Source organism: Emydura macquarii, unplaced genomic scaffold, assembly GCF_026122565.2.
Source record: "Emydura macquarii macquarii isolate MOO-44397 ecotype Brisbane River unplaced genomic scaffold, CSIRO-AGI_Emac_v2 contig_1043, whole genome shotgun sequence".
NCBI classification, from domain to species: domain Eukaryota; kingdom Metazoa; phylum Chordata; order Testudines; family Chelidae; genus Emydura; species Emydura macquarii.
The window spans coordinates 10483443-10505568 of record NW_027131180.1 but is presented as its reverse complement, the minus strand read 5'-3'; the positions used below and the strand labels follow the sequence as shown (position 1 = coordinate 10505568).

The window sequence follows — 22126 nt, the reverse complement described above, 5'->3', positions numbered from 1 at the left end:
ATGAGTAAAGTGGTAAAAGCTTGTTTTGGCACTAGAGTCAGGAAGTTTGACTCAAACACAGAACAGATGTATAGAGTGAGAAGCTGCCATTGTTAGATAGCCACTTCGCAGAACACAGCAGCACTTTAGGTGAATAGAAGCTAGGGGTTTTTTTTTTAAACTTATTTTAAGGTGTTGGATGTTATAGAAACAGATTATACAATTATATATGCTTTCCAGTATAAAAATACAAAGTTAATAGATTTTATTGCAACTAACAAGCATTTTAATAGTTTTCAAGGTTTTTTAAAATCTCTAAGAAGTCCCTGCTACAGGAGCTGTGAAGCCAGAATGCCGGGAAGAATACTGGGAAGCCAGTATGTCTCCTCTTCATTCCCCCAAGCAGAGAAGCAGCAACAAAGCTAGCTCCTCTTCATCTTCCCCAGACAGGCAGGTTGGTTTCAGATGCAAGAGAATGAGGATATCTACGGAGTTCCCGTGCAACTGGAGAGAGATGTGAAGAGCTTCAGATAACTTAAAAGTTTAAGCTGCTTTAAGGACATAAAGCTGTTTTAGCTTATGGACACTGTTTTCAAGCTTTAAGACAATTTAGAGTCCCTCAAAATGAAAGCACTTTAGCTCTGTGATTATCTACAAAAAACCAAAATTCTGTGCATAAATGAAAAATTTTAAAATTCAAGAATACGCAACCAAAATTTTATACAAATTTTCAATTTGTAAAAAAATTCGTAAGTAAATTATTTCTACTTTTCATCCATGGTATCTCCAGTTAAACTGCTTGCCAGCTAAGTTATTTAAGTAACCTATGTCTCAGAGGAAAACATCCATATTTTTCCTTTCAAAGAACCATAGTGGTTGAAACTATAGTGAAGAAAAGAATCATCAGACCCATAGATTAACACAATTCGTTGGGGAAGAATCAACAGTTTTTGTGAAGGGAAATCATGCCTCACCAATCTACTAAAATTCTCTGAGGGGATCAACAAGCATGTGGACAAAGGTGATCCAGTGGATACAGTGTACTTAGATTTTCAGAAAGCCTTTGACAAGGTCCCTCACCAAAGGATCTTAAGCAAAGTAAGCTGTCATGGGATAAGAGGGAAGGTCTTCTCCTGGATCAGTAAAAACTGGTTAAAAGATAGGAAACAAAGGGTAGGAATAAATGGATAGTTTTCAGAATGGAGAGAGTAAATAGCGGTATTCTCCAGTGGTGTACTGGGACCAGTACTGTTCAACATACTCGTAATTGATCTGAAAAAAGTGGTAAACAGTGAGGCGGCAAAATTTGCAGATGATACAAAACTACTCCAGATAGTTAAGTCCAAAGCAGACTGTGAAGAGTTACAAAGGGATCTGAGAAAACTGGGTTATTGGGCAACAAAACTCCATATAAAATTCAATGTAGATAAATGCAAAGTAATGCATATTGGAAAACATAATGCCAGCTACAGATATAAAATAATGGGGTCTAAATTAGCTGTTACCACTCAAGAAAAAGAGATCTTGGCGTCATTGTGGATAGTTCTCTGAAAACACCCATTCAATGTGCAGCAGCCATCAAAAAAGCTAAGAGAATGTTGGAAATCATTTGGAAAGAGACAGATAAGACAGAAAATATCATATTGCTTCTTTATCAATCCATGGTGCGCCCACATTTTGAATACTGCATGCAGATTTGGTCACCCCATCTCAAAAGAGATATACTGGAATTGGAAAAGGTACAGAAAAGGGAAACAAAAAGGATTAGGAGTATGGAACAACTTCCATATGAGGAGAGATTAACAAGACTGGGACTAAGCTTGGAAAAGAGATGACTAAGGGGGAATATGATAGAGGTATATAAAATCATGACTGGTGTGGAGAAAAATAAATAAGGAAGTGTTATTTACTTCTTCTCATAACAAAAACTAGGGGTCACTAAATGAAATTAATAGGCAGCAGGTTTAAAATGAACAAAAGGAAATATTTCTTCACACAACACACAGTCAACCTGTGGAACTCTTTGCCAGGGGATGTTGTGAAGGTTAAGACTATAACAGTTAAAGAAGTAGATAAGTTCATGGAGGATAGGTCCATCAATGGTTATTAACCAGGATGAGTAGGAATGCAAAACCATACTCTGAAGTGTCCTTAGCCTCTGTTTGCCAAAAGCTAGGAATGGCCGATGGGATGGATCACTTCACCTGTTCTGTTCATTCCCTCTGAAGCACCTGGCATTAGCTACTGTTGGAAGACAGGATACTGGGCTAGACGGACCATTGGTCTCACAGAATGGCCGTTCTTATGAGCAGGCTTCAACATCCTTAGCTCCAAACTCCAATAAGATTTCAACATGGCAAGATACAAGTTTAATATTATGGACTTCACACAGTTGAAGTTATTTGAACTGTGTTAGACAAGAGGTCTGATTAGATCATCACAATGGTCCTTTATGACCTCAAACCTATTAATCCAGATTTCCTATAGGGTTTTATCAAAGTTTAGCGACATCTGATCCTGTTGCTGATGAGTTTTCTACTATCCACTTCTAGAATAGTGATACAGAAGGATTGTAGAAATTGCAGTCTTTAATCTGCTTCTGTTTCACAAGACAGCAATGCTTTAATATCCAAGAGGAGATAAGGATCACTAGTCAAGACAAAAAAACACGATTAAAAATACCACAACCTAGTTCTCACGCAGCACTTTTCACCTGTAGATCTCAAAGCATTTTACAAAGGAGGTAAGTATCATTGTCCCCATTTTATTGATAGAGAAACAGAGGCACGGAGGGGTGAAATGACTTGCTCAAGTCAGAAGGTCACTTCAATTGGAGGAGAATGCCAAAAACATCGAAGCATCTAAGTGATATTTTTAGAGCCCAAGGATTCCCATGAATTGCTACAAAAGTAGGAGAAATAAAAACAAAACCATTTGTATATTTGGTACAGCTTAAAAAAAAATAGTTTAAAAGCTGGAAAATATTAGTAATTGCTTTTGGCAACACAAACCCATCTTCCACATTTCCTGATTTCCTGATCTGAAAAGAAATTTTCTTTTAGTAAATGAAATAATTTAAATTGATGTGATTTAGAAGGTTGCTGAATGTAGCCTAGTTATTCTCAATCACTGCAGCATTCATGGCTCTGAAACACTAGGATTACTTTGACACTCCTAAAAGGATAGAAAAGTTTATGCTAGGTAGGCCACAGAATCAGATAACCGTGATGGAAAAGACCAAGTAAGATAGAATTGCACAGAACGAGCTCGCATTGGCGGAGCTTACTGCTTAGCCAAGTCTAATTTTAAATGTCTCAAGGGATGGGAAATGCATCATTCATAGATCAAGTTGTGTCTAGGGCTGTACCTTTGACTAATTGACCAGTTATTTTTGGACTTGACAGTCAAATATTGTCAATGATGGGCAGATATTTTAAAGCACTAATTTATTACAACAGTAACAATGGTAACAAAAAAGAGTAAGACTTTATGGTCTCCAATAGGCTTAGTCTTAGATAGATACTTATGTCTAATAACAAAATACAAGTTACTTAGCAGTTATTTTAATTCAGAAAAATGCAAACACTAATTAAATGAAGTTCTAAAAATGAAAATTACCTTTTTTAGTACTGTTAGGTTAGCACTGAAATGTGAATGTTATTAAAGACAGAACAGTTACAAAAGAAAAATAAAATTAAACCCACAACAACTATAAAATAAAAAAATCATTTTTAAATGCACTCATGCTAGGCAGGCAGCAAGCCAACTCAACAAGCAACTTAATGGCTGTGCATCTTTTTTCTCTCTTTCTGTTGAGGGAGGAGGTTCAGTGACTGTGAACCTTTTACCCTCCCCCACTCCCTTCTGAGTTAATTTCTGTATATTTGTCTACTCAATTTAGCCTGTAAACTCTTCAGGGAAGGAACCATGTCTTAATTTGATAACTGTGTTATATAAACTGCCAAGTATATTGATGGCCTGGTATTCAAAGATATACATACATAGGTTTATTCTAGAAGATAGCAGCCAATCAAGATGCTCAACTTCCAATTAGTTCAATTTTTTCCCCAACAGGTGGCATTAACAGGCAGTAAAGTGAATGATCAAGACATTTAAGTAGGCTTGCTAAGGTAGGCTGTAGTGAAATAGGCAGTCAATTGACATTATTTGACTAGTCAACTGACTGGCTCGACAAGCCTAGCTGTGATCAATTAGTAGATTGAAACTGAAGTATCTGAAGGTATAAAGTTCTAATACTTTACTTTCAATATAACGGTCATTCACAGAGCAGGGCCCCTGTACATTAAATTGATGCTGAACCAATCAGCTATTGAATTTCCATGTCAATGCTAAAAGCATTAATAAAGTAGTGCTGAGAATTTCCAACATCAGGCTCTACTGTATTTTGGCAGCATACCAGCTACAAATTACTGCGAGTCCAATGCTTCAACTTTTTATAAAGACAAAATAATTAGAGCCCCGCAAATATGCGGATATCTGCTTCATATCCACATCCGTGGATCAGATGGGCTCTAAAAATAAGATCCCAATCAGAAAAGCATTCTGTATTCAACAGCTGGAGTACATGAACAAAATGATAGTGTGAAGTAAGCATCTCAGACCCTTTTTAAAAAAAAAAAGAAAAAAAAAGTGTCAATTTCAGATTATAGCAGAACTACACACACACACACACACACACACACACACAGTTGACTTGTGAGGAAAATTAACACACCTAAAGATAAACATGCTAATAAAAAAAAAATTCAGCTTGTGCCCGGTTTTGCTTCTTTATTATGTATCAAGCAGGCCTGAAAGTTTTGATTTTTTGAATACAAGAAACTAAGGTGTTGCTTACGGTTTTGCCAGAAAGATTCTATGGGAGATTGAAAATACCAGCAAAGTAAAACCAGAGCAATTAAGAGGTAAAGTACTTTTATTCAGACTGTATAAAACTGAGTTATAAAGGTATTCTCTCTCTCGCCCTCCCTCCCTCCAAAAGAGTTAGAAGGAATGATCTTTGTTAAAGATGCAAACATCCTGCCCTGCAGAATCAGGGCCTTATTCTTTCAAGGTTCTACATTGGTGGTGCTTAATAAGCTACTCTGGTGGTGTGAAGCACCCAGTTGCAGGAAAGCTACTTCAATTTTGCTTGTTTTTAGAATAAGAAGATTATCTTTATTGGGTACTTTGCATTTCAACTGCTTTCTCTCATGGCTTTAAATGCATGATTTAAAGTAAGATGTTTGTGGCATGCAGCAGACTCAGACTCATCTCCTCCATAAGAGGATGTTCAATGTCCCAAAGTTTGTGGAGTAGTTTACTAGTTTTGTCACAATACATTTAGTAAAAAAGAATAAGCTAAGAAATCTAGTACAATGCAGGAAAGCTTCAAGTCACTACGCACACACTTAAGCTTGCATTAAGTAATTCAATTATTTAAAAAAAATAATTTACCGTCTTGTCATCATTTTCAATAGCTTCTCTTGCTTCCTCATAGGTACAGATTTCTTCTTTGCACTCACGCTCTATGTTTCCTTGCTTTATCTCTTCCAAAAATCCATTGGCTCTTGGGTACCTTTTTAACACAGAGTTGGCTTTGTTCTCTGTTAGGAACACTGAAAGGGTGAAGAGAATACAAAGGTCACTTCTGATAATATTGCATGGATACATTTCCAAAAGTTCAGGATAAAACTGCCCAAAGGAAAATAATTTGTTGTCTGGAGACTTCTGAAAACATTCTCTTTACCTACAAAAAATACAAAGGCTCCACCAAGTGTTACTGGCTATTAAAAATACTTTTGCATAGACTTCTGAGCATTATAGGTACAATGCTACAGAATGTTTAAGTACAACTACAGGACCTGATTCAGCACAGCATCTGTATTCAACAGAACATTAAAGCTCATACTTAACTTAAACTCTGAAGTCAATGGGACTTAAGCACATACATAAGTACCATCCTGATTGAAGATGAACTTTAGCACATGCTTAAGTGCTTTCTTTCAGGGCTACAGAGGGCAAATGGTACATGGTGTAGTAGAAAGTGAGAACCTAAGACACAAGGTCTAGTGTGACAGGCCAGGGCCTAAGGTCTGAGCTAAGGCAGCAGTTAAGCCCTGTTATTATTAAACAAAATTAGCAGAAATCAGAAACTGGCAAGAACAGAACTAGTATTGCAGAAATACACAGGCACAGAACACAAGCAAATTCCAGGAAATCCTGATACCAAGAATAGTACAAGCTTATTCCTTAAAAATGACAAGGACATACTGCCCTCTCCAAGGTCAAGATGATAATACGATAGAGATGTTTTGACTGAACCATTCTATACAAAGTAAAGGGTGGTATCCTGCCACGTTAGAGGGTGGCAACTACACACATCAGAGAGGCAATATGAAACTAGTTTGTAACAGTGTATAAAAGAAGGTCTCAGAGGAAGCATCTTTGGCTGGCCGAGTGAGGAATGGAAAATACCACTGTTTACTGAATCAGTCCATTGTCACAGGCATACATGTATTAAGTGTACTTGTAGCACATATAGGGTGCTTTTTACCATGCCTCATCAGCAATAAACCTGGCCTGGTGCCTTCGTTACTGAAATGAATCTCTGGTCTTACTGGGTAATCCAATCGTGGTTTGCTAGATCAGCTATCTGTGCAGAACTGAGACAGCATACACTCTGGGAGAACACACAAGCAGCCAACACCTGACAACACATAGCTGTGAACTCCCCCCAAAAAAGTACTTATGACCATGTGGGGCACCATATCTGAAATTCTCAGAAGCTTTATGCTGAAACATCTTCTTTATAACCTTTTTTCAAATTGAAGTTCCTTAGGTCTACACGTTTTCTTATGCAACATTGAACTTCACTAGCTACTATGGCGTTAGAAACTCCAACCGTACCTATAAGTACAACATTCTTGGAACAAAATGTTGTTTAAAAAAAATCAAATCCAAATAGAACTTAATATGGTATTGTCTGATTAATATTATGACTTGTTAATCCTTAGATAAGACATTTCAGCAAACTGGCAAAAGTCATTTTATGGTTCAAATGATACATTAGTAGGGTGACCAAATTTCAGACACAAATAGCCTTTATCGCTTGCTTAGTAATTTCCCCCAAGTGTATTCTTCCTTCCTGAGAATCTCTCATTTTCTGACCTTCTGGCTTTCCAGCTTCCCTTCTCATCTTCTGACCAAATGAGGTATTTTCCATCCTGTGATACCAACACCATCTCTGCCATGCATGGACCTTTTATCCTTCCTCCCCCACATCTTTTATGTGGGACTCTGGAATAATCTGTTTTTGTGCCTGCTTTCCTATTGAATTGTGCATATGCTGGCATGCAACAGGGTCTGGGACACTCCAAATCCAGGAGGGTGAATGACTAACTCTCTAAAGAGCTCCAGAGACAAGGCCAGCTTTCACAACCTTTAGTAACTGTTAATCTACGTATGATTTGCTTAAATTTTACAGAGCTTTTTAAGATTGTAACCTTGCTACCAACCTGTTTTGGCAATGGTTATTGTCTCCCTTTGCATTCCTATACTGCCATAAATGGTATCATTTTTCAGTTTATGGCCAATACCCCAACATTAGACTAAGAAAATAATCCAGTAGAAATTTAAGTTACATTTTAGTTTGTTCAACTTGAGCAATGTACTTCTTTCCTAGTAGATCTTTAGGTTCAGTGGTAGCAAAAATGTGTAAATTTTAAAATAATTAAATATTTGAATATTAGACCCCAAGATACCAAAAAGCCAGGGGACTTGCATTCCTGATCTCAATATTCAATTGCATGTGAATCTTCTATTTACATATAGAAATAACCAGTTAGATGCAAGGCATTTACATATGCAAATGCACAATTAGCCCAGGCAATCTCAGTAACTATGCACACAAGTTAAAAAGAATTGGACATGAAAGCCTGACTGAGAATCAAGCCCTCAATGAGATTTTAGCACAAATACAAGATCCAGCTTTTTTCTGTGATGTTCCTTGCTGTTCTATACCATATGCTAACAGCAAAGTAGCGTTTACAAGAACCATTATCCAACTGATGTGTATAATAGTGTAAGTTTCACTTTTCTATCACTTCAGAACACAATAGTGTGGAAAACCAGAGAACAGGAAAGAAAGGAAATGGCAGGCAAAGCTCCTCAGTACACAATAGTCATTCTTTAGGAATTTGCCAAATGAAAATAAATGTTGCTTCCTAAATTCTAGTAGGATGAAAAACTCTACTTACTACAGTTGTGGTTAGTACATTTTAGTACTTACTAATGAAATGCTCTACTTCATGGAGGAAAAGTAAAACTAGATTTCTTAAAAGTTCAATTGATAGTTATTGGAAAAAGTTTAAAGGACAATTTTGAGCTACAATAAAGGCCCTGTAAACTAAATTTCCATCATGATTCTTCATTTTTCAACTTGAAAGACTTTGTTTTTAAATAGTTTACCTATCTCAGTCATGTAGGCAAGGCGGTGGATGTGATATACCTTGACTTTAGCAAAGCTTTTGATACTCTCTCTCACAGTATTCTTATCAGCAAGTTAAAGAAGTATGGGTTGGCTGAATGGACTATAAAATGGATAGAGAACTGGCTAGAGCATAGGGCTCAACGAGTAGTGATCAATGGCTCCATATCTAGCTGGCAACCAGTCACAAGCGGAGTTCCCGAGGGGTCGGTCCTGGGTCCGGTTTTGTTCAACATCTTTATTAATGATCTGGAGGATGGGGTAGATTGCACCCTCAGCAAGTTTGCGGACGACACTAAGCTGGGGGGAGTGGTAAATACCCTGCAAGGTAGGGATAGGATACAGAGTGACCTAAACAAACTGGAGGATTGGGCCAAAAGAAATCTAATGAGGTTCAACAAAGAAAAGTGCAGAGTCCTCCACTTAGGAAGGAAGAATCCCATGCACAGCTATAGACTGGGGACCGACGAGCTGGGCAGCAGCTCTGCAGAAAAGGACCTGGGGGTAACAGTGGATAAAAAGCTGGATATGAGTCAGCAGTGTGCCCTGGTTGTCAAGAAGGCTAATAGCATATTGGACTGCATTAGGAGGGGCATTGCCAGTAGGTCACGGGAAGTGATTATTCCCCTCTATTCAGCGTTGGTGAGGCTGCATTTAGAATATTGTGTCCAGTTTTGGGCCCCCCACTACAAAAAGGATGTGGACAAGTTGGAGAGAGTCCAGCAGAGGGCAACCAAAATGATCAGGGGGCTGGAGCACAGGACTTATGAGGAGAGGCTGAGGGAACTCGGCTTGTTTAGTCTGCAAAAGAGAAGAATGAGGGGGGATTTGATAGCAGCGTTTAACTACCTGAAAGGGGGTTCCACAGAGGATGGGGCTAGGCTGTTCTCGGTGGTGGCAGATGACAGAACAAGGAGCAACGGTCTCAAGTTGCAGGGCGGGAGGTCTAGGTTGGACATTAGGAAAAAGTTTTTTACTAGGAGGGTGGTGAAGCACTGGAATGGGTTACCTAGGGAGGTGGTAGAATCTCCATCCTTAGAGGTTTTTAAGCTGAGGCTTGACAAAGCCCTGGTTGGGATGATATAGTTGAGGTTAGTCCTGCTTTGAGCAGGGGGTTGGACTAGATGACCTCCTGAGGTCCCTTCCAACTCTAATATTCTATGATTCTATGATTATACTTTCGGGAGTCCAATCTGAGAGATCTTAAAAGACCATTTTGTAGAGTGCTCTGCAAATCAAGTCCATTTACAGGAGTCTAATTTGAACACCCCAAATTGATGCAACTAAAATCAGTCTCTTGAAAATTTTGGGTCCAAATCCTTGGAACCCCGTTACAGCAGTTACACCAAGACTATGGAAAAAACAGACTGTTTTCATCATTTGCATTGTTTGCTCCCCATTTTGGTACTCCATAAAAAATATTAGCTGCAGAACACACAGAAGAAAATAAACAAGAGTTAGATATACATAGTCAACTAGTTTTCACTCTGTTTTGGGATTCGTAATAAAACAAGAGCCCAGGGGTGGGAGGAGAGAGGAGTTAATGCTAGAAATTATCAAGAAATATAAATATTCAAGTAAACGAACTCTGGAATTTATTATACTGAAAGTGTGTATTACCACCTCATAGGTCAACTACACTTTGTATAGAGAACACCTTTTTAACTTTATGGGAACTTTTCAAATCCAGGATATTTCTAGGCAGAGAAACAATATTTAATTTAAATTTTTTTTAATTTAATAATTAATTTAATGCTTATTTAAATTTGGGGAAGAAAGGAGACAAAAGCGTGTCCCATACCCACCCACTATCTCACACCTGTGTAGCCCCATTCCTGTGAAGTCCCATGATGTGGAAGCTAGATCCTGTCTGCCAGGAAATGGGCACTGATAGCTCTGAAGGGGATCAGCACCAAGAGGGAATCTGTTATCAGCTGCCTGCTCCCATACAAGGGAAATCCAGGCCCTAGTAAGGCTGGAGTGTTGTCAGGAAAAAAGCGTGGGAAAGAAGTGCATGGGGCTATATAAGTTAGTATGCTGCTGGAGAAGGAACAGTAGCCAGAAAAGGAACTGGGGTTAAAGTGGACAAGAAGCTGGATATGAGTCAACAGTGTGACCTTGTTGCCAAGAAGGCTAATGGCATATTGGGCTGCATTAGTAAGAGCACTGCCAGCAGATCGAGGGAAGTGATTATTCCCCTTTATCCCTCACTAGTGAGACCACATCTGGAGCACTGTGTCAAGTTTGGGCCCCCCACAACACGCTTGATGTGGACAAATGGGAGAGAGTCCAGTGGAGGGCAACAAATATGATCAAGGGGCTGTAGCACATGACTTATGAGGAGAGGCTCAGGGAATGAGACTTATTTAGTTTGCAGAAGAGAAGAAGGAGGGGGGATTTGATAGCAGCCTTTAACTAGAGCTAGGCTGTTCTCAGTGGTAGTAGATGACAGAACAAGGAGCAATGCAGTGGGGGAGGTCTAGGTTGGATATTAGGAAAAGCTTTTTCACTAGGAGGGTGGTGAAGCACTGGAATGGGTTACCTAGGGAGGTGGTAGAATCTCCATCTTTAGAGGTTTTTAAGGTGCGGCTTGACAAAGCCCTGGCTGGGATGATTTAGTTGGGGTTGGTCCTGCTTTGAGCAGGGGTTGAACTAGATGACCTCCTGAGGTCTCTTCCTACCCTAATCTTCTATGATTCTATTTATAAAGGGAGGCAGGAGGGAAGAGAGAAAGGACTGGAGGAGAAGGTGTGAGGGGGTGCTTAGGAAGACAAGAGAAAGGCAACTACTCAGAAGGGAGATCCAGCATGAAGACTATTTATTTGAAGGGATGGATTCTTGTTTCCTTCCTCCCTCATCTTCCTGAAGCGGTGATCTAGTTAACTATTTTTAAAAATTCCCTTCGCAGAATACAGGTGGAATAAATATAACCTACACTATTTTCGATCTAGTGGTAGAAGTTTAAATTCATACAGTTAGAGGTTCCAGATAAAAACCCCGCTGATGGCCCAAACAAGAGGTGATTATACAAACACATGAACAGGAGGTAAATTCTGGTTGTTGATTATACAAAACACATTTTAGTGCTTGTAATCCATCCTGTGTATCAGTCTCAGAATTCTCAGATTCCATCTACTGATATGCATGCTACATGTCTCAGATGGTTCATGTGTAACTTTTAATTGCACGTTTAAGTTTTACTATCCAGGGATGTTAATAAGAAACTGGTTTGGCAATGGCAGCTGGAAAGATTTGAGTTGGAAAAGTGAGAATAGCTGTTGGGGGGAGGCAGTGAAAGAAGAAAGCAGGCTGGAGATACAGGTGGCCGAAGAGTTTGCGATCAAAGGCTGCAGTATGCTAAAAGTACTGAAATTCTTCATTTATGCAACAGTTTCCAATTTACCACTAAATTGGCCACTGGGGTCAAAGATATAAAGCAGGTATTTTCATGAAATATTAATAAGGCCTAGTTTTAAGCAGTGGTTTAATATTTCAGAATGAACAACTATTGCAAGTGACCATTCACTTAACTCACAGCATAAAATATACCCCTTCTGTTTCAAATGCATCAACAAGAACTGAGATATTAAAATAATCCAATATTCAAGAATGTTAGAATTATGTCTACTTGTAACATGGAGCTTAATATAAAATAGGTTACCCCTCCCCTTCCACCACATCACAAGAATGTGTATTTTAGTGATGTACAAAAGCATATTAAGAAGCATAAACCAGATGCTTTGTTGACATTGTAGATATGTAATGATCAATCCAGCTCACACATGGTCACACACCATGGCAGGTGTGACAGAATAAAACAGAACTAGTCTGATGCAATATAGCCACTCGTGTTGATTAAAGTTGTATGGTTCTGTGGTGCTTTTCAAATCCGTATTTAGAGATCAATATAAAAAGGCAGCAGACAACACAAAAAAGTGTTCTTGTCAAAGCAATTTTGATGAAAGTTTATTCTTCTTCAGGAGATTGATTCTTAGTTATAGCACTGTTACTGCTCCACGGCTTATACAAAGAGACAATGGAACTATATTCTGGGAACAATTGGCCATTTTAGAATACTGTGACCACCATCATATAAACATGCAGCTGTGATTGCATACTAATTTGCAGATAAACTTGTGTATGATGTTGCACATATCCTAAATGACAATGCAGCTGAATTCACTGCAGCTATTATTATTACAGAACTCAAAATAAGGAAAGAATTGCACACGCTAAGCCATCACTGTCCACCAAATCCAGGATCTCTAAGATGCAAAAAGGAGACACAATTATGTCTGTAACAGCATGGATGAGTAAAACCAAATAATATTTTAAATGAGTATCAGTCATTGGACTTTTGGGATCAAGTTAATGGAATTTGGTAGTCTGTAGCTACGCCTCTTAAATTGAAACAATTACCATATGCTGTTCTCTGGTTCACACCCAAATATGGCACTATCATCTCTGCCACCAGAAGTCCAGGGAGAGATGCAATATGTTCCAGCACCAACTGGTAATTGCAGTCTTGTAAACAACCATCTCCTTGCCATGAAGCCTCTGAACACTAGTCATCTATCAGCATCTCTCTCTTCTAATAGAAATATCCCTCCAAGGGGGAAAAGAAAAAAAAAAAAAAAAAAAAAAAAAAGAAAAGAAAAAAAAGCAAACCAGAAGAGAATTAACTCTAACATCGAGGTCTCAGCAAGAACAAATAGAGAGGAAAGATTAAATGGAATTGAAATGGTTGGTAGTAATGTAGGAAACAGCGTATCTTTATGCATTTTACTTGTAGACAGAGGATAAGGGAAAAATCAAATTTACATTCCTAGTGTTACTCAGAATACCCAAAACCTGAATAATGTTATTAAATAAAACCTAATCTAGTTTGTTTGAAAGAGTATTACTATTAAAATTGTTTATTTTGCCAACTGCCACTGAAGTACTTGTAGATACAGCTGAAATTACATAAAATCCTAAGCAGCATCATGTTTTGGAACACATTCCTATTTCCTAAAATATATTTGTTTTCAGTATTTAGTGTTTTGTGTAATACAGAATAATAGAGAGGTTTCATGTCAAAGGAAGCTACAAAAACACCGTGAAGTCAGTTATTAATTCCCTTTGCTAATATTAAAGATATATATTTGTAATAAGAGCTCACCCTTTTTATAATATAACTGACTTTATTGTCTCTTTTATTTATGGTTTTTCTACTGCCATGGGAATGAGTGTGATGCCATAAATTTGGCATAACAACTTCTACTCCCGTATTCTTAAGTTGAAAGTGAGCGGGAAAACATATCAAGAAACTGGCAAATGTGACGTTCATTAATTATGAAAGCCTGTGCAGTAAACAGGGTTTGCTTTATGCCCCATCTGAAAGCTTCTGTGCACATCAAGACCGTAGTGTGAGCTCTAAAAAGTCACTAAACATACTAATGAAGTTCCACCATAACCAGCATCAACATTCTACAAGAGTCACATAGTCCAAATTGTCAGTCTCACTTCATCTCAAGCAGATGGTATTATTTCACCTCCTCACCTGCCTCTGCACAGACACAGACTTGTCAAAAGCAGTAGCACTCACTGCATAGCATGCTAGGAAATAGCAACTGGGAATATTGTTCCCAGTGAAATGTGGAAGTGAGCTGGCATCTAATTGAATTCCTACTGGACTTGAGATGTTTTCATTATTTGCCATATGTTCGAACATTTTTAAATAGTGCCTGTTTTTTACATTTAGTTGTATCAACTTACACTACTGTATAGTTTCTGAGTTCTGCTCATTATGGAAGTCCCTGTTGTAAGTTATACTTCTGTATACTTCTATTCATGATCACTGAATAGACACCAACAAAAATCTGTCAATGGGCAGACAGAATTTTTCTAGATCCTCATAAAGCTATGTTTACCAACAAAAACAAGTCCGTTTATTTAATGCCCACTTCTTACGATTTCTTTAAAAAAGAAATCAAGGCCTACTGCCCACATACCTCCATAGCTGCAAGTGGTGGAAAGGAAGTACCTGTGATTCAAAAACAGAATGGATGAGTGTAGTGTAGATATGGGGCAAGAATAACTGCTTATTTCTTTGCTTTGCAGTTTTGTTTTTTTTTGATGGTCCCCTGGAGAGCTGCATTTATATGCCAGGAGAAACCTCCATCCCCAAGCCTTTAAACTTTTATATGCATACGTTTTACATGCAGACTATGATAGGGGAGTAGGGTGGCACAGTGGGGAGTGGACTGTAAGGGAAAGGGAGCTTTGAGTGAAGGTGTGGGGATGATCAGGGATGATGGACAGGAGGATACAGGGTTGTGTGGGGGGGGGGGGGGGGAGGGAGGGAGGTAGGGGGAGAAAGAGGGGCAGAATGGGGCTTGAGCTAGAGGGGTTCAGAGTTAAGGAAAAACTCCACTCTGACTTAACCATAAGAAGTTCATCAGAATACAGATCCTCTACCTTACATTTCTCTCCCTCTAGTCCAGTGCACCCAGGGAGCCAAAGCAGCAATATCACAGAGTACTTCAAGGCAGGTGCCTCAGTGCAAAGGAACTGAGCTCTCCCTAGTCTCCCCTCTGCACAAGCAAATATTTTCTCTCCTTCTGAGTAACACACCCCTGTTGAACCCACGTACGCAAAACCCAAGTCAATCCCTCCTTCTCACTGAGGGATCAGATTGAAAACTGCCAGTGAAAAGCAGAAATAAAAGCACTGTGTTTTTAAATTGGAAACAGGCAGCAGACAGATTTGAGCCATTCTGCAGGCTAAGCTTGGTGAAACTCAATTAGGTTATGATCAATAAGGGGAAATAACCCCCTATGTTTAGTTTTAAAATTTCAGAACTGGCAGTGCTCTGAGATCTTATCAGAATGTATATATATGTGAAGTCTGGAACTTGTGGGGGAATATGGTCATTTAGCTAGAGGAATTCAAGGAAGAGGAAAGGCAAGGCAAGACTTCAAAAAGAGAGAATAAAGATGTTTCCCCTGAAATTTCGTTTTTCAAGAAAAATAAAAAGCTTAGTAAAAATATAATTGTCCTCAGAAGAGTTATGCCAAGTTTTGAAACTAAACTCAATTAAAATATATCACAGAGGAAATTTAGGCCTGTTTTAAGTAGAAGTCACAGTGCAATCTTATCTATAGAACCTATATTTAAACCTCCAAAACTGAATTTATATCTTCAACTATTACATATATCACGAATATAAGGATTCATAGATTGCAAGGCCAAAAAACCATTGTGATCATCTAGTCTGACCGCCTGAATAGCACGGGCCATAGAGCTTCCCCAAAGTAACTCCTAGCACATATCTTTCAGAAAAACATCCAGTTTAAATATATTACAACACTATTACCTTTTATTCACTACATTTTTAATCTCATCAAAAAATGACCTCAAGTTAGTTTGACACAATCTATTTGCCATAAACACATGGTGATTGGCATTAATTATATTACCATCTTTTAATTCTTCATTAATAGAGTCCCATATGAGCCACTCCATTACCTTGTCCAGGCTCATTGTCAGACTATCACACCTATAACTACTCAGGTCTTCCCATTCATCTTTTTGAAACACTGGCATAACATTAGTTTTTTCCCCACTCTTGTAGAACTTCCCTGGTGTTCTGAGACTTATCAAAAAACAACATTAATAGTACAGCAAGCTCTTAACCTGCATCCAAGCATTTTTAAAGTGCTCGCTATCTGTACCTGCTGATTTAAAAATGTTTAACTTAGCAGCTGCTGTTTAACATCCTCCTGAGATACTACTGGAATATAAAAAATGTTATCCTGTGATGACTACATCTGTTTTCCCCCCAATACAGTATAGAAATATTTATTGAACACTTCTGCCTTTTCTGCATTAGTATTGATAATTCTATGATTTCCATTTAGTAATAAACCAAATCCATTGTTAGGATTCTTTTTTATCCTAATATATTTTAAAAACCTGCATATCGTCCTTAACTTTATTGACCATAGATTTTTTCCTTGTGTCCCTTTGTTTCCTTTATCAATTTTCTACAAATCCTAATAATGAACATAAATCAGAAGCTATCAACTTTCCCCTTCTTCCATTTGTTATACATAGTTGTTTATCTTTTATCTGGCTTGTTAACTACAGAGGCATTTCTCTTCTCTGTACAGCAGGGAAAATACTTCTCATTGCCAACATCTATGAGGAGAAACTGCTAGAAGTGCAGTGTGGTTTTGGACCAGGTCATAGTACTACGGACATGATTTTGTGTAAGGCAGGTCCAGGAAAAATATCTAAAGCAGAACATGGACCTGAACACAGTTTTCATTGACTTGACCAAAGCTTTCGATAGGGTCAACAGAGAGGGTCTATGGGTTATTGTATATAAACTGGGCTGCCCAAGAAGGTTCATATAAATCATCCGTCTGTTCCATGACCACATGACCGGGCAATTGCTCTCTGATGGTGATTCTTCGGACGCATTCAGAATCTCAAATGGATTGAAGCAAGGCTGCATACTTGCTCCAGTGCTGTTCAACCTGTTTTTTGCCTCTGTCCTCAGCCATGCCACAAGGGACTGGGATTGGGGGATATACTTCCATTACCAATTCAGTGGCTCTGTCTTCGATCTTCGAAGACTCAATACTAAAATCAAGATGCTTTTTGCAGATGACTGCGCCTTGATGGCCCAGAGACATGACAACCTTCAGGTCATCGTTGACAGATTTTCTGAAGCTTCCCAGCTCTTTGACATCACCATCAGTCTAGGTAAGACAGAGGGCATATTCCAACCAGCACTTCATTCAAATGCTCCAGCACCAGCCATCTTCATGCAAGGCATACAGCTGAAAAATGTGGATCAGTTCAAATATCAGGGCAGCACCATCTCGAGTAACAGTTCCCTAGATAAGAAAATTGCCTCCAGAATCAGGAAAGCTAGACAAGCCGAGTCAACTCTGAACAGAAGTCCTTAATCAACACAAAATTCATCTTTCCACAAAGATCTATGGTACAGTGGTTCTAGCATCTCTCCTGTATGGATCTGAGATATGGAGTCTTTATATAGATGGCAAATTAAACAGCTTGAGCAATTTCACATGCGCTCCCTCCGTTCAATAATGAGCATCTGTTGGCAAGACAGTGTGACCAATACTAAGGTCCTTGAGAGAGCAACACAATCAGCATTGAGGAAATGCTATTGAGAGCACAACTTAGGTGGACTAGACGTCATCAGAACGGAAGATCACGGTCCCCCAAAACAGATCTTGTATGGAGAGCTGAGGCAGGGTAAAAGAAAGAAGTGTCATCCGTATAAGTGCTTCAAAGATAACCTGAAGAGTAGTCCATCAGTGGGCTGGCATTAATCTCAAAGAATTTGAGCAACTGACTCAGAACAGGACTCACTAGTGGTCTCTGACAAGATCAGCATGTAACAAGTTTGAACTGGATTGATGAAAACATCTCCGGGCTGCACGTGAAAGGTGCCAAAGAGCTGCATCATCAAACGCCAGATATGGACTTCCCATGTCCCAAGTGCGGCCAACTCTGTGCATCAGGGTTCGGACTTCAGAGTCATATGTGTAGCCAAAGATGAGAATTGCGACATCATCATAGTCAGCGATGGACTACCAACATCATCTTTTATCTGGTTTGTTAACCAGTACAGCTGCCTTTCTTGATTGTGACTTTTTGGGCATCAAGTCAAGTGTTCTTAAACTATTCCCAATTATTCTTCACTTTTTTTCTGTTTAATTCTTCCTCCTAGCTGATTTGGCTCATAATTGTTTTCTGCTTTGTGAAACTGGCTGTCTTAAAGCACCAATTGTGGCCTTTATTCTGTTTGTACTTTATAAATGTGATCAAGTCAAGATCACTTATACCTAAGCTACTGTTAATTTTTAGTTCTGTGATCAGTTCCTCTATCTATAAAGATGAGGTCAGGACCAAGCAGAAGGGAAGCTTCCTTTGAACAAGAACAATTTTATTCAGACAAAAATCAGTGTCCCAGAAAGCCACTAGCTGAAGACAGGTTTTTGTACTCTGTTTTGGAGTGTGGTAAAGTCCTCCTTTAAATGGAATACCTTTAGAAAGTATGCATGCTCAGCATTGCTTAAGCAAACACTTACCACTGTCCATGGTTATCACTGCCCTGGCAGGAAACTGGAAATGGAGGGTCTGTAACAAAAGGGGAAAAAAAACTGCTGTCAATTTTGTGAAGAATGGATTAACTGGAAAAAACTCCTCTCAGCACAAAAATATACCATAAAAACATTCTCTCCTACCGGAGTTGGAAATATCCAAAGCCTGGGGACCAAATCTAACCTCTGCTTTGATATTCAGTGTCACCAAATAACGCATACTTTTAGTATTTCTAGACATTATCCCACTATTACACAATTCTTCCCTCATGGGAAATGTTAAAAAAGCATATTTAGAAGTAGTTTCATTACTACAAAGATATTGACATAAAACAAAATCTGCTTATGAATTCCATCAACTCTGCATAACTATTCTCTATGTAGCCTAATCAAGGATGTCATATTCAGAGTGGTAAATTAATTTATTAGTTCTGGTCCATGGATCAGGGCTACAAAGTTAGGGGAATATATAACACCTGATCCACTGAGAATTTTCCAAAGATGTCAAATTGGAGGTTTAAACAAGCTCAAGAGTAGAACAAGACCTAGAACAGGACACTGGACCTTGGAGCAGATGTGAGCAACCCAATGTGCCTGTTATGGTCCCTTTAAAATGAGAAATGTATTTGGTAGGTCACATGCCTACTCTTAGTCAGGTGCCCTATCCAAACTTGCATGTAACGCATCATACCTCCCAGGCAGAGAAGCAGACAGGACAGACCCAGGTTAAAGGAAGAATCAGGGAAAGGGCTCTCTGCACCTTTCAGGCAGAATTCCTGAGAGCAAAACACTTGCTGGGGAGAAGCTTCAGCTGTAGAAGAAGGGCTGCAAAGCCCTGGAGATTAGTGCAAAGGGATGGTGAAACTGTTTGGGTTTCTTGGTGTCATTTTGAAACTTTGTTTCCATGTTAATAAAGAAAACCTTCAGTGAAAGAACTGCAATGGTGCAGTTGTTTGGAACATGATCTCACCTTTTGTGGTTGGTGGATCAGCCCACCGGTTTAATAGACCCATAAATAACAAACGGCTAAACTTTTAGTTAATACAAATTACTGTTGCATTCAGCACTTTGAAGACAAATTATGCAGGGTGATTTTAGACCTACCACAATCTGTCCATTTATATCAAATTGCATATTAAGGCAGGCATACAGTTAAACACATGTAATCATCTTTTTAGATGTCCTGTAAGTGTTATACAACAATTACTTACAGTTCCTTAACTTTCTTTGAGATGTGGGTGCAGATACATAGGCCACTCAAGTGAACACATTTATGTAGAAGTGTATTCCGCTCAGATGTGTTTGTGCTTAGTGCTTTGGAGACAGAGACTTTTCCCTCACCAGCAGTACCTGTCAGGGAGGCACACATACCCCACACCTCCTAGTGGCCAGACTCGAGGCTATATAGGACTATATATGACTCCCCTTCATTTCCTTCACACTGGAGGAGATGGCCCCATTTTCCAATCGAGAGGAGAGAGAATGGGTCACAGAACCACATCTCAAAGAACAATATTAACATAATGGGTAACTAACTTTCTTTCTTCAGATGGTTCTATGTATTCCATGACGCACAAGCAGTACCATATGGTGAGGATTTGAGAGTCTATTTAAATAAACAAATGCAGTACCGCTTTGCCAACGTTCACATCAGTTCTGGATGAAGTGGTGATTGCATAATGACTGGATTTATGTACTGAGGATCAAGTGGAAGCCCTACAACGTCCAGTACAGGAACACCTTTGAGAAAGGTGACTGATGTAGCCTAGGCCCTTGCCAAGCGGGCCAAGAGTCTTTGCAAAGGAATAGTATTGGCTATCCTATTAGTTGTAGTAAGAAGAAATTCATCTAGAAATTTGTTTGTGCTGACACTGCTTGACCTTTCATGGGATCAGAATAGAAAACAGATACAGACACTGTTTATAAGGCTTGGTCTTGTCCAGACAGAAGGCCAACAACCTTATGGCATCTAAAGTACACAGATGTTCCTCATCCTTACCTCATCCTTACTTGTAGGATGTGGTGTACTTTAGATGCCAGGAAAGTTGCTGTTTGATTGAAAAGAAAACATTGGGATCTCTCGAAAATCATTGAGAGAACCTAACAAAGACAGTATCATGTGCATAATGCTGGAGAATAACAAAGGCCAAAAGCAAGTAGTTGCCAGACCACTAACAAGGGAGAAATAGATGGATAGCAGAGACCACCACAAGATGTACCCTCAGAAAACTCTCAAAAATGCCCAAGGATTCAAATGCTGAAGATACTCTAACACACCGTGGGACCCTCACTTCCAAAGGCTGCATCCCATAATTAATAGCCCAAATGGAAAATCATTTTCACTCAGCCAGGTAAGTGGACCTCATCAATTGCTTCCTACTATTGAATAAAATCTCTTCAACTGCTCTGGAACATGTCCTATCCTCTTGGTCTAGCCACTCAGAGCATGTCTACACAGCAAAGAAAAACCCACGGATAGCCCTTGCCAGCTGACTTGGGCTCAGGAAGTTTCATTGCTGTGTAGACTCTGGGCTCGGGTTTGAACCCAAGCTCTAGTGCTGTGTAGACATACCCTCACAAGCCATGCCACGAGCTCTAGTGCTGTGCAGACATACCCTCACAAGCCATGCCACGAGCTGTTTGGGTCTGGATGTAACATTCAACCTTCTTCCATGACAATAGGCCTGGGAGAAGAGGCAGAGGGTGAGAAGGTTGAACTGAGAAACTAAGGTCCAAATAAACAGCACTGTTTTGGCCAGGCCAGGGCTGTGATGATTAACCTGATGCAGTCTAGTTTGTCTGTGAATGACCTGTGGAACCAGAAGGATTGAGGAAACACATACATTCACCCCAGTCCTCACTCCAACATGAAGGAATCAGTGAGCAAGCCCAGATTGGCCCACTTGAGAACAAAATTGGTGATGCTTATTGTTGTCTTTCATAGCAAACAAGTTGACTGAAGGAATGCCACTTACCCGAACATTAGGACTCGGCAGGCAGGTTTTGAGAGACCAGTCATGACTGTTGGTGAATTCCCTGAGGAGGAAGTCAGCTAGCTGATTCTGAGCACCAGGTAAGTGTGCAGCTATAGGAGTGACATCCTCTGTGATGCAAAATTCCCAGAAGTTTATTGCCACTTGGCAAAGGTAGCTGGAGTGAGCCTCTCCCTCCCTGATCAGATAGGGCATTACCAGTCAACATTTGGACCAGCAAGCCATTGTTGTGAGGGAGAAAAGCTTGACAAGCTGTGCAAATTGCCCAGAACTCGAGAACATTGATATGAAGATTCAATGCATGCTCTGTCTAGAGCGCTTTTGCTCACCACCCTTTTAGGTGAGCACCTCAGCCTACCAGAGAGGCATCTGTTACAAATTGTCACAGATGGGAGAGGGCAAGAAGGAATGCCAGCACATACATTGCCCTGTTTTATCCACCACTCTAGTAAGCTTAACACTGTAGGTGGGAGTCGGACCAACTGGTCCAAAAGGTGCTTGCTTGGACGCTCAACTGATTTCAGCCATGTCTGAAGATGGTCTCG

The 22126-nt window shown here is 39.4% G+C and overlaps 1 protein-coding gene across 5 annotated transcripts in view; it reads right to left on the bottom strand.

The window, feature by feature from the left end:
* Positions 1–22126, bottom strand: part of PRRG1 (proline rich and Gla domain 1) — a 52321-nt gene that overhangs the window by 6167 nt on the left and 24028 nt on the right. For all 5 annotated transcript variants that reach the window (XM_067545107.1, XM_067545106.1, XM_067545103.1 and 2 more), the window contains 2 exons: positions 18577–18625; positions 5437–5597 (listed from right to left, as the gene is read on the bottom strand). In XM_067545107.1, coding sequence (XP_067401208.1) covers positions 5437–5597; positions 18577–18586 — 171 coding nt within the window. In that variant the 5' untranslated portion in view covers positions 18587–18625. The remainder of the gene's footprint in view (positions 1–5436; positions 5598–18576; positions 18626–22126) is intronic.